At 42.7% G+C, this 12,990-nt stretch overlaps 1 protein-coding gene across 9 annotated transcripts in view; it reads right to left on the reverse strand.

Moving 5' to 3' along the window:
• The window catches only part of PALLD (palladin, cytoskeletal associated protein), a 391,482-nt gene that overhangs the window by 209,934 nt on the left and 168,558 nt on the right, over window positions 1–12,990 (reverse strand). For 8 of the 9 annotated variants that reach the window (XM_059071515.2, XM_067040076.1, XM_059071514.2 and 5 more), the window contains 3 exons: window positions 11,599–11,665; window positions 3,326–3,431; window positions 2,170–2,244 (listed from right to left, as the gene is read on the reverse strand). In XM_059071515.2, the coding sequence (XP_058927498.1) occupies window positions 2,170–2,244; window positions 3,326–3,431; window positions 11,599–11,665 (248 nt within the window). The remainder of the gene's footprint in view (window positions 1–2,169; window positions 2,245–3,325; window positions 3,432–11,598; window positions 11,666–12,990) is intronic. The other variant, XM_067040075.1, reaches the window with a different exon arrangement.

The following is a 12,990-nucleotide window of genomic DNA, read 5'->3' on the forward strand; positions in this document are numbered from 1 at the left end:
CTGGTTTACTTTTCTTTCTATTAAGCTCAGAGAGCGCTTCCTGCTTTTCTCTGGGGAAGCGGGGGCACTGCTGCTGGAACCTCTGTCTCAGGAGCTGGACTACACTGCAGGAGAGAGGAACAGGGTGTGTGCCTGGGACTGAGGGTCTCTCATGGCCTTGGAGGGATTCTGCGGCCCTGAGGGAGGAAAGGAAACTCTCAGGACCTCTCCCCTCCCTGGTGCCACCAGGACACGCTTGGTCAGCCACAACCCCGAGGTGCATGGGGCCCTGGCTCCAAAATCAACTGTGTCCCCGGCAATAGTGTGGCAGGTAACACAGATCTCCTGGCCAGTTTCATGAGGCTGCTTGAGAAAAACTCTTAAACTACAGGTAAACGTGCCGTGCCCACCCCTCCGTACACAGCTCCTGCTCTAGGCGCCAAGGGATGGAGGACCTCATGGGCTGTTACACCGAGACAGTTGCGGGCAGGTTTGACATGCCTGGTTTTCTCTCTTTTTGGGCATTTCTATCCTGGGAGGCGACTTCACTGTTGCTGTCAACAATTATTTGCTGCACCCTCCGGTCAATACTCTGTTTATGAAAAGGTCTTTAAGCAAGCTGGATGCAGGCTGGCTTAGGAGAAAGAAATCATTCCCTACATGAAGACCGTCCAGATGCTCTTCTTGGCTGCCCTGCAGATTTATAGCTTTTAGATGATGGGTTTATAGAAACTGCTTTCACATTTGTCTTTAGTTACTTGGAATTGATTTTTGTGAGGTCGGGGCCCACCTCTGCTGAAGAACCCACCCTACCCAGTGACCGCGGGCTGCTGGCGTGTCCTGTGGGTGCTCTCTGGGCCGCGTTCGTCCCTTTGTCCAGCCTTGAGCCAGCACTGCTCTCCTGACGCTCTGGCCTTGGGAAGTCTTGACATCTCAGATCCCTAACGCCATCTCCTCCTGCTTGGGCAGCCCTGGCTGCTCTGAGCCACTTTCTCGTCCACAAAATGTTTAGAATCAAATGGCCAAGTTCAACATCAAACACAATAAAAACAAGGAACCTGTTGGAATTTGAGCTAGATTTGCATTGAATTTAGAGACTGGACTAGGGTCATGACTTCTAACAGTGTACTGGTGCACAGGCATGGCACACCTCTCCCTTTACTTGTGACTTTTTTTTTTTTTTTTGCGGTACGTGGGCCTCTCACCGCTGCGGCCTCTCCCGTTGCGGAGCACAGGCTCCGGACGCACAGACTCGGCGGCCACGGCTCACGGGCCCAGCCGCTCCGCGGCACGTGGGATCCTCCCGGACCGGGGCACGAACCCGCGTCCCCTGCATCGGCAGGCGGACTCTCAACCGCTGCGCCACCAGGGAAGCCCTACTTGTGCCTTTTAAAATGTCTTTGAAATTAAAAAAAAATGTCACAATGAACTTATATACAAAACAGAAATACACCCACAGACATAGAAAACAAACTTATGATTACCAAAGGGAAAGGAGGGGGGATAAATCAGGAGTTTGGGATTGACATAAACACACTACAATAGGTAAGAGACAGACAACAAAGACCTACTATATGACACAGTGACCTATACCCACTACTTTGTAATAACTTATAAGGGAAAAGAATCTGAAAAGAAGTCTATGTATAACAGAATCGCTCTGCTGTACACCTGAAACTAACACAACACTGTAAATCAACTACACTCCAATATAAAAAATACAGTCCATAACTTTCGCAAAAAGGGGGGTAGGAAACAGAGAAGAAATACTACGCGGGACCATGACTGAGCTGAACAGCTGACCAAATGAAATGCATGTCATCAGCGTGGCAACGCAAAACACCAACTTGGACAAACTGAAAATTAGTCAGTTTTTTTAAAAAATGTCTATAAAACTTGCCGGTTCTCCCAGTTCCCTACCCAGCATTTTGTGTTGTTTCTTGTACTGTTTCCCAGTCAATTCTGAGCTCTGTCAGGTCCAACGTGAGCGGGGCCACCTCTCCCAGACCCTTTACAAATTACGGTCACACAGCAGCTGCGCAACAAATATCTATTCAGCTCAAAGGTAACCATGGTAAAAGCCTGCTCATCCACTCGTCGTAATTTTTAAACACTGCTCCACGAAGCCCCAGGGGAACGGAACCTAAGGCCCAGGGCAGACCCACTGAACGAGACGCACAGATGCCAGACCTTGGTGAAAACAGGCGGGAAGCAGGCGGCTGCGGTTCCATCTGGCCGGCAGAGGCACGAGGTGGGGCTGGGAGCCTGCAAAGCAGAGGCACGCGGGTCAAACTCGGAACGTACGAACCGCCGAAAAGATGGGCTCTATGGCCTGGCGTTGCTGGGACGCTGCCCAAGAGGGAGCCGCGTGGGCGACAGCACGGCCGCTGCCAGGGCGTGGCGTTCATCACATACTTACCAATACTTAAATATCAAACACTAAAAGGAGTCCGCTGCCTGAATCAGAACTACTTCTGTGAAGTCCACTCTGGGTTAGGGGTTTAAAGGAAACATCTACTACACGTGCCATCGCTGAGTAACTTCTACTGGTTGGTTCTTTTCCAGTTTATGATCTCAGATGTGTTTTCTCCACTGGCTGTGTACCCTACACATCATAGAGTAAGTCACATACTAGAATTTCTAAAATGCCATGGGTGCCCGGTAGCTGGAGGGCACACGGATGTTCATTAGATACACTTAGGAGACAGGAATGAGTTCACATTTCAATAGTGTTGGGTTTGAAGATACTCATCACAGCACAAAGTATCACGGTTGACTTAGAAACATCTAGATTTTAATTTTCTACATTAAAAAAACCTTCATGCTTTTTGTGTTTTGCAAAGTAAACTTACTATGATGACTTTCCAGTCGTTTGTACTGCTATTCTTTCTTGGATAAAGCAGTCTTACAATGAAATTAAAAAGCAGGATAAAACTGCATGGTGAAGGGAAGGAATGTGAATTTTTTTCTGTATTATCTGTTTAGCTCTTAGAGGACGGGAAAACGTGTCGGCAGGCGGACTTTTCGAGTCTTCTACTTTGTTTTAAAGGAGCTAATGAATTTGGCTACACAGATTGCACATACGGGGAGAATCCAACAGTAAAAGCTAAAACAGATGCCATTTTATCAGAGTATTGCCTGCTACACAGAGAAATTCCCAAAGGACATGCAGATATCGATTAATCGGTGGCATGTCTGATTAGAGATTATTTTTAGCGCATTAAAAGGAAGAACTTCATTTACCACTTTCTTTTCTCCCAGTTGTGTCCACTTAGAAAATATTTCAAGGGAATACCAGTTATATTCTTCAATGAGTTTGACTCCTTGTGGGCTGTGGAACACTTACCTGTTGAACAGGGACAGACAGTGGCTGAATCACAGCTGTGGTCACCCCTGTCTTTGGGGAGGATGATCCTATCGTCAAGGAGACGGAAGTTGTTTTCTTCTGAGCCCTGGAAGATAAGGGGCCAAGGGTTCAGTCAGCATTTTTGAAGCAGGAGTATTCTTTGAAGCATTTCCACAGAACAGCCCAGTTTCTTTATGTCTACTCAACCCGCTTCAACTGTAAGTGCTTCCGACATTGGGACCCACAACCTACAGTTAGAATAGTGGTGGTCAGTATAGGCACAGATGGCCCTAAACATTAGTAAAATAAACACACAGAAAAAGGAAAAATAGCTCATGTAACTAAGTATCTCAGCTCTTACCAGAGAGCCGAAAGTATTGAACTGGAAATCCTAAGAGAAAAGAAAATACTTGGAAAAAGTTCAGTCTCTAACACTAAGCAGATACGTGAAACGTGTAAGGTTGGGGGTTCTATATTTAATGCAGAATTCTTGTTGCCTATTTTCAGTCTAGCAGCTGTTCTTTGTTCTGGCTTCTCACTGTGTAAAATCAAGAGTATCTTGGAATTTTTGTTTTGGTACATAAAACTTAGACTTGTTTCCAAGCCCAGTTTTGCTAAGTCACGGACTGTGTAATCTCAAGCGACTCATGTCACTTCACTAAACCTGAGATGTCTCATTGGATGCACAGGTGGCAGAGTATGTGATCTTACCAAGACCCCTTTAACATGAATATTCAGTGATAATTTGATGTTAAATGGTTATAATTGTTATGTATAAACTAGCAAATCAATGAAATGTATCAGCACCATCTCGATGTCCATGGAGTTTTCTACAAAATTTCAGTAGATTTTACTTTATTTTTTTATTTTTTTAAAACATCTTTATTGGAGTATAACTGCTTTTCAATGGTGTGTTAGTTTCTGCTGTATAACGAAGTGAATTAGCTATACATATACATATATCCCCATGTCTCCTCCCTCTTGCGTCTCCCTCCCACCCTCCCTATCCCAGCCCTCTAGGTGGTCACAAAGCACCGAGCTGATCTCCCTGTGCTATGCGGCTGCTTCCCACTAGCTGTCTGTTTTACATTTGGTAGTGTATATATGTCCCTGCCACTCTCTCACTTTGTCCCACCTTACCCTTCCCCCTCCCCGTATCCTCAAGTCCATTCTCTACGTCTGCGTCTTTATTCCTGTCCTGCCTCTAGGTTCTTCAGCACTTTTATTTTTTAAGATTCCATATATATGTGTTAGCATACGGTATTTATTTTTCTCTTTCTGACTTACTTCACTCTGTATGACAGTCTCTAGATCCATCCACATCTCTACAAATGTCCAAATTCCATTCCTTTTAATGGCTGAGTAATATTCCATTGTATATATGTGCCACATCTTCTCTATCCATTCATCAGTTGTTGGACATTCAGGTTGCTTCCATGTCCTGACTATTGTAAAGAGTGCTGCAATGAACACTGTGGTACATGTCCCTTTTTGAATTATGGTTTTCTCTGGGTACATGTCCAGTAGTGGGACTGCTGGGACATATGGTGGTTCCACATTTAGTTTGTTTTTTTTTTTTTTTTTTTTTTTTTGCGGTATGCGGGCCTCTCACTGCTGTGGCCTCTCCCGTTGCGGAGCACAGGCTCCGGACGCGCAGGCCCAGCGGCCACGGCTCACGGGCCCAGCCGCTCCGCAGCACGTGGGATCCTCCCGGACCAGGGCACGAACCCGTGACCCCTGCATCGGCAGGCGGACTCCCAACCACTGCGCCACCAGGGAAGCCCCCACATTTAGTTTTTTAAGGAACCTCCATACTGTTCTCCATAGTGGCTGTATCAATTTACATTCCCACCAATAGCGTAGGAGGGTTCCCTTTTCTCCACACCCTCTCCAGCATTTATTGTTTATAAATTTTCTGATGATGGCCATCCTGACCAGTGTGAGGTGATACCTCAATGTACTTTTGATTTTCATTTCTCCAGTAATTAGTGATGCTGAGGAGCTTTTCATGTGCTTGTTGGCAATCTGTATATCTTCTTTGGAGAAATGTCTATTTAGGTCTTCTGCCTATTTTTGGATTGGGTTGTTTGTTTTTTTAATATTGAGCTGCATGAGCTATTTGTATATTTTGGAGATTAATCCTTTGTCCATTGAATCGTTTGCAAATATTTTCTCCCTTTCTGAGGGTTGTCTTTCAGTCTTCTTTGTAGCTTCCTTTACTTTACAAAAGCTTTTAAGTTTCATTAGGTCCCATTTGTTTATTTTTGTTTTTATTTCCATTTCTCTAGGAGGTGGGTCAAAAAGGATCTTGCTGTGATTTATGTCACAGAGTGTTCTGCCTATGTTTTCCTCTAAGAGTTTGATGGTGTCTGGCCTTACATTTAGGTCTCTAATCCATTTTGAGTTTATTTTTGTGTATGGTGTTAGGGAGTGTTCAAATTTCATACTTTTACATGTACCTGTCCAGTTTTCCCAGCACCACTTATTGAAGAGGCTGTCTTTTCTCCACTGTATATTCTTGCCTCCTTTATCAAAAATAAGGTGACCAGGGCTTCCCTGGTGGCGCAGGGGTTGGGAGTCCACCTGCCAATGCAGTGGATATGGGTTCGTGCCCCAGTCCAGGAAGATCCCACATGCCACGGAGCGGCTGGGCCCGTGAGCCACGGCCGCTGAGCCTGCGCGTCCGGAGCCTGTGCTCCGCAACGGGAGAGGCCACAACGGTGAGAGGCCTGCGTACCGCAAAAATAAAAAAAAAAATAATAAGGGACCATATGTGCATGAGTTTATCTCTGGGCTTTCTATCCTGTTCTACTGATCTATATTTCTCTTTCTGTGCCAGTATCATACTGTCTTGATTACTGTAGCTTTGTAGTACAGTCTGAAGTCAGGGAGCCTGATTCCTCCAGCTCCACTTTCCTTTCTCAGTATTGCTTTGGCTATTCGGGGTCTTTTGTGTTTCCATACAAATTGTGAAATTTTTTGTTCTAGTTCTGTGAAAAATGCCATTGGTAGTTTGATAGGGATTGCAATGAAACTGTGGATTGCTTTGGGTAGTATAGTCATTTTCACGATGTTGATTCTTCTAAAACAAGAACATGGTATATCTCTCCAACTGTTTTTTTTGTTTGTTTGTTTTGTTTTTTGTTTTTTTTAGCGGTACGCAGGCCTCCCACTTTTGTGGTCTCTCCTGTTGCGGAGCACAGGCTCCGGACGCGCAGGCTCAGCAGCCATGGCTCACAGGCCCAGCCGCTCCGCGGCATGTGGGATCTTCCCGGACCGGGGCACGAACCCGTGTCCCCTGCATCGGCAGGCGGACTCTCAACCACTGCGCCACCAGGGAAGCCCTCTCCAACTGTTTGTAACATCTTTAAGTTCTTTCATCGGTGTCTTATAATTTTCTGCATAAGGTCTTTTGCCTCCTTAGGTAGCTTTATTCCTAGGTATTTTATTCTTTTTGTTGCAGTGGTAAATGGGAGTGTTTCCTTAATTGCTCTTTCAGATTTTTCATCGTTAGTGTATAGGAATGCAAGAGATTTCTGTGCATTAATTTTGTATCCTGTTACTTTACAAAATTCATTGATTAGCTCTAGTAGTTTTCTGGTAGCATCTTTAGGATTTTCTATGTACAGTATCATGTCATCTGCAAAGAGTGACAGCTTTATTTCTTCTTTTCCAATTTTGATTCCTTTTATTTCTTTTTCTTCTCTGATTGCCGTGGCTAAATATTCTAAGACTATATTGAATAATAGTGGTGAGAGTGGGCAACCTTGTCTGGTTCCTGGTCTTAGAGGGAATGGTGTCAGTTTTTCACCATTGAGAACAATGTTGGCTGCTGGTTTGTCACATACGGCCTTTATTATGTTGAGGAAAGTTCCCTCTATGCCTACTTTCTGGAGGGTTTTTATCATAAATGGGTGTTGAATTTTGTCAAAACCTTTTTCTGCATCTATTGAGATGATCATATGGTTTTTCTCCTTCAATTTGTTAATATCGTCTATCACATTGATTGATTTGCGTATATTGAAGAATTCTTGCATCCCTGGGATAAACCCCACTTGATCATGGTGTATGATCCTTTTAATGTGCTGTTGGATTCTGTTTGCTAGTATTTTGTTGAGGATTCCTGCATCTATGTTCATCAGTGATATTGGCCTGTAGTTTTCTTTCTTTGTGGCACCTCTGTCTCATTTTGGTATCAGGGTGATGGTGGTCTCATAGAATGAGCTGGGGAGCTTCCTCTCTCTGCTATATTTTGGAAGAGTTTGAGAAGGATAGGTGTTAGCTCTTCTCTAAATGTTTCATAGAATTCGCCTGTGAAGCCATCTGGTGCTGGGCTTTTGTTTGAAGATTTTAAATCACAGTCTCAATTTCAGGGCTATGATTGGTCTGTTTAAATGTTCTATTTCTTCCTGGTTCAGTCTCTGAAGGTGGTACTTTTCTAAGAATTTGTCCATTTCTTCCAGGTTGTCCATTTTATTGGCATATAGATACTTGTAGTAATCTCTCATGATCCTTTGTATTTCTGCAGTGTCAGTTCTTACTTCTCCTTTTTAATTTCTAATTCTTTTTTTTTTTTTTTTTGTGGTATGAGGGCCTCTTACTGTGTGGCCTCTCCCATTGTGGAGCGCAGGCTCCGGACGTGCAGGTTCAGCGGCCACGGCTCACGGGCCCAGCCGCTCCGCGGCATGTGGGATCTTCCTGGACCGGGGCACGAACCCGTGTCCCCTGCATTGGCAGTTGGACTCTCAACCAGTGCGCCACCAGGGAACCCTCTAATTCTACTGATTTGAGTTTTCTCCCTTTTCTTCTTGATGAGTCTGGCTAATGGTTTATCAATTTTGTTTATCTTCTCAAAGAACAAGCTTTTAGTTTTATTGATCTTTGCTATTGTTTCCTTCATTTCTTTTTCATTTATTTCTGATCTGATCTTTATGATTTAGTTCCTTCTGCTAACGTTGGGGGTATTTTTCTTCCTCTTTCTCTAATTGCTTTAGGGGTAAGGTTAGGTTGTTTGAGATGTTTCTTGCTTCCTGAGATAGGATTGTATTGCTATAAACTTCCCTCATAGAACTGCTTTTGCTGCATCCCATAGGTTTTGGGTTGTCATGTTTTCATCGTCATTTGTTTCTAGGTATTTTTTGATTTCTTCTTTGATTTCTTCAGTGATCTCTTGGTTATTTAGTAGTGTATTGTTTAGTCTCCATGTGTTTGTATTCTTTTACAGATTTTTTTCCTGTAATTGATATCTGGTCTCATAGTTTTGTGGTCGGAAAAATACTTGATACAATTTCAATTTTCTTAAATTTACCAAGGCTTGATGTGTGACCCAAGATATGATCCTGAAGAATGTTCCATGAGCACTTGAGAAGAAACTGTATTCTGGGTTTTTTGGATGGATTTCCTATAAATATCAATTAAGTCCATCTTGCTTAAAATATCATTTAAAGCTTGTGTTTCCTTATTTATTTTCACTTTGGATGATCTGTCCATCGGTGAAAGTGGGGAGTTAAAGTCCCCTACTATGATTGTGTTACTGTCGACTTCCCCTTTTAGGGCTGTTAGCATTTGCCTTATGTATTGAGGTGCTCCTATGTTGGGTGCATAAATATTTACAATTGTTATATCTTCTTCTTGGATTGATCCCTTGATCACTATGTAGTGTCCTTCTTTGTCTTTTGTAATAGTCTTTATTTTAAAGTCTATTCTGTCTGGTATGAGAGTTGCTACTCCAGCTTTCTTTTGATTTCCATTTGCATGGAATATCTTTTTCTATCCCCTCACTTTCAGTCTGTATGTGTCCCTAGGTCTGAAGTGGGTCTCTTGTAGGCAGCATATATATTGGTCTTGTTTTCGTATCCATTCAGTCAGTTTATGTTTTTTGACTGGAGTATTTAATCCAGTTACATTTAAGATAATTATTGATATGTATGATCCTATTACCATTTTCTTAATTGTTTGGGGTTTGTTCTTGTAGGCCTTTTCCTTCTCTTGTGTTTCCTGCCTAGAGAACTTCCTTTAGCATTTGTCGTAAAGCTGGTTTGGTGGTGCTGAATTCTCTTAGCTTTTGCTTGTCTGTAAAGGTTTTAAATTCTCTGTCAAATCTGAATGAGATCCTTGCTGGGTAGAGTAATCTTGGTTGGAGGTTTTTCCCTTTCATCACTTTAAATATGTCTTGCCACTCCCTTCTGTCTTGCAGAGTTCTTGCTGAACAATCAGCTATTAATCTTATGGGGATTCCCTTGTATGTTATTTGTTGTTTTTCCCTTGCTGCTTTTAATATTTTTTCTATTTAATTTTTTTTTTTTTTTTTTTTTTTTTGTGGTAGGCGGGCCTCTCACTGTTGTGGCCTTCCCCGTTGCGGAGCACAGGCTCCAGACGCGCAGGCTTAGCAGCCATGGATCACGGACCTAGCCGCTCCGCGGCATGTGGGATCTTCCCGGACCGGGGCACGAACCCGCGTCCCCTGCATCAGCAGGCGGATTCTCAACCACTGCGCCACCAGGGAAGCCCTCTATTTAATTTTTGATAGCTTGATTAATATGGTCTTGGCATATTTCTCCTTGGATTTATCCTGTATGGGACACTCTGTGCTTCCTGGACTTGATTGACTATTTCTTTTCCCATATTAGGGAAGTTTTCAACTATAATCTCTTCACATATTTTCTCAGTCCCTTTCTTTTTCTCTTCTTCTCCTGGGACCCCTATAATTCAAATTTTGGTGCATTTAATGTTATCCCAGAGGTCTCTGAGACTGTCCTCAATTCTTTTCATTCTTTTCTCTTTATTCTGCTCTGCAGTAGTTATTTCCACTATTTTATCTTCCAGGTCACTTATCCATTCTTCTGCCTCAGTTATTCTGCTATTGATCCTTTCCAGAGAATTTTAAATTTCATTTATTGTGTTGTTCATCATTGTTTGTTTGCTCTTTAGTTCTTCTACGTCCTTGTTAAACGTTTCTTGTGTTTCCTCCATTCTATTTCCAGGTTTTTGGATCATGTTTACTATCATTACTCTGAATTCTTTTTCAGGTAGACTGCCTATTTCCTCGTCATTTGTTTGGTCTGGTGGGTTTTTACCTTGCTCCTTCATTGGCTGTCTGTTTCTCCGTCTTCTCATTTTGCTTAACTTACTGTGTTTGGGGTCTCCTTTTCGCAGGCTGCAGGTTCATAGTTCCCGTCTGCCCCCAGTGACTAAGTTTGGTTCAGTGGGTTTTGTAGGCTTCCTGGTGGAGGGGACTGGTGCCTGTGTTCTGGTGGATGAGGCTGGATCTTGTGTTTCTGGTGGGCAGGACTGCATCCGGTGGTGTGTTTTGGGGGTGTCTGTGACCTTGTTATGATTTTAAGCAGCCTCTCTGCTAAAGGGGGGGGGGGGTTGTGTTCCTGTCTTGCTAGTTGTTTGGCATGGGTCATCCAGCACTGGAGCTTGCTGGTCGTTGACTGGAGCTGGGTCTTAGCACTGAGATGGAGATCTCTGGGAGAGCTTTCGCTGTTTGATATCACGTGGACCCAGGAGGTCTCCGGTGGACCAATGTCCTGAACTCAGCTCTCCCACCTCAGAGGCTCAGGACTGACACAAGGTCGGGGCACCAAGACCCTGTTAGCCACACAGCTAAATTCACAACTGCTTGGGTTCCCAAATGCAGAATAAAGTCCTTTAAATCTGAGTGCCCAACCCAGACGCAAGCTCTCTGGTGGTGGATCCCGCACACTGGTATTCGGCATGCCTCCTCATCTCTTCTGCAGCAAACGCAGGCGGGATGAGCATGGTGGCAGTCTTTGCTCCCAGGGAGGATGGGAACAATTTTACCTTATTTTTGCAAAATAATTAAGATACTAACGTTGTATGTCTTCGTAGGAAAAACTAAATTTTGAGATTTTCATGACAAGATCTAACTAGAAATAGACTATCCAAATGGAAACCCATTTCTGGCCTAATTAGATATGTTCTAATATGTATGGATAAGTTGGTTGACATTTCCGTTTTACTAACGATTTAAGTAATTTTCTCTCAGCACAAGTGTTCCTTTCATATATTTATAACCTGTTAGTTGTCATTGAAACTAACATGACGGATGGTTAGACTTTGGCACATCGATGATGAAATGCGGATTTCAAAGTTCAAATTCGTAAGTTAAAAACCGTGTTCCAGGTTCAAGCATTTGGTCCTTGATTGACATCAGCTGTGACCTCTTCAGAGCACAACACAAGTGGCATCACACAGCACAATTCTGTTGACAGTCTTTGCTTATAATTGATGGACTTGTAGGTACTTACTGTGGCATGGCTCCAGGTTTTGATTTGAACGCTAAACTTTCACTGTCAGAATCTGTTGAACTGGCACCTGAGTGGAAAAAATAAAAAAAGATGTAAGTAGTATCTACAATTGCTTCCAAAGGTAATGCTCTTCACTCAGACAATAATGTACAAAGTCTTATTTTGAAACAGAGAATGGTTCAGACTATTTTTACTCAGACTGTTTTTTCAGATAATCATTTAAAAAAAGAACTACCCAGAAAAGCTTTCTTCAAAGCAGTATGGGTTTAGTGTCAGATTTATTATCAGTTTCATTTTTGTCCCTTTGGCCATCATAACCACACTTTTAAATGGTTTATCAACTATGAAATAAATGCATGTGTGTCTGTGTGTAAAACATCCATAGTTTTAAACTTCAACTCTTTCCCAGAAGATTACATGGTGTGGATTATCCATACCTTCATTTCTCATTAATTAGGAGATGCTTTCTGACTCTGATATGGCTTCATTCTTGAATAGGAGGGTTTCTAATTTTGGATCATGTCTTCCCAAATTCATCTGCTTCGTTATTGTGCTTAAATTATGGGTCACCTTGCTGGATTTTTAGGCCAAAATGCAAACTGTCCTTACATTTTAATGTTCATGTATTTTGTGACAAGAGATTTTAGATAACATTTAAAATAACTGTGATGGTTAGAAGTACATTCTTTTTTTTAAATTTATTTTTGGCTGCATTGGGTCTTCGATGCTGCACGCAGGCTTTCTCTAGCTGTAGCGAGCAGGGGCTACTCTTCACTGTGGTGTGTGGGCTTCTCATCGCGGTGGCTTCTTCTCTTGTTGCAGAGCACGGGCTCTAGGTATGCGGACTCAGTAGTTGTGGCTCATGGGCTTAGTTGCTCCACGGCATGTGGAATCTTCCTGGACCAGGGCTCGAACCCATGTTCCCTGCATTGGCAGGCGGATTCTTAACCACTGCACCATCAGGGAAGCCCCAGAAGTACATACTTGATACTTCTTTTATGAGACATACTTAACTCGAGTTATTTAAATTATGTATTTAAAATATCTTAATGTAAAATAATACACACTTATAGAAAAGTAACCAAGTAGCACAGAATTGTGTGATATAACAGTGAAGACCAGTACGTCCCTTCCCTGGTGCCATTCTGCACAGGCTAACAGTCTGGCCTGTATTTTTCAGATAAATTTAATGTATTAACAAACATACAGTGGTCTCCCCTCTTACTGAAGGGAGAGAATGTTCCAAGACCCCAAAACCACAGATAGCACCAAATCCTGCTAGTACTATTTTTCCTAAATATACACCCCTAAGATAAAGTTTAATTTGTAATTTAGGCACAGTAAGAGTTTAACAACAATAACTAATGATAAAATAAAACAATATAATTATAT

The sequence above is a fragment of the Kogia breviceps genome, chromosome 8 (genome assembly GCF_026419965.1).
Source record: "Kogia breviceps isolate mKogBre1 chromosome 8, mKogBre1 haplotype 1, whole genome shotgun sequence".
Lineage (NCBI taxonomy): Eukaryota > Metazoa > Chordata > Mammalia > Artiodactyla > Physeteridae > Kogia > Kogia breviceps.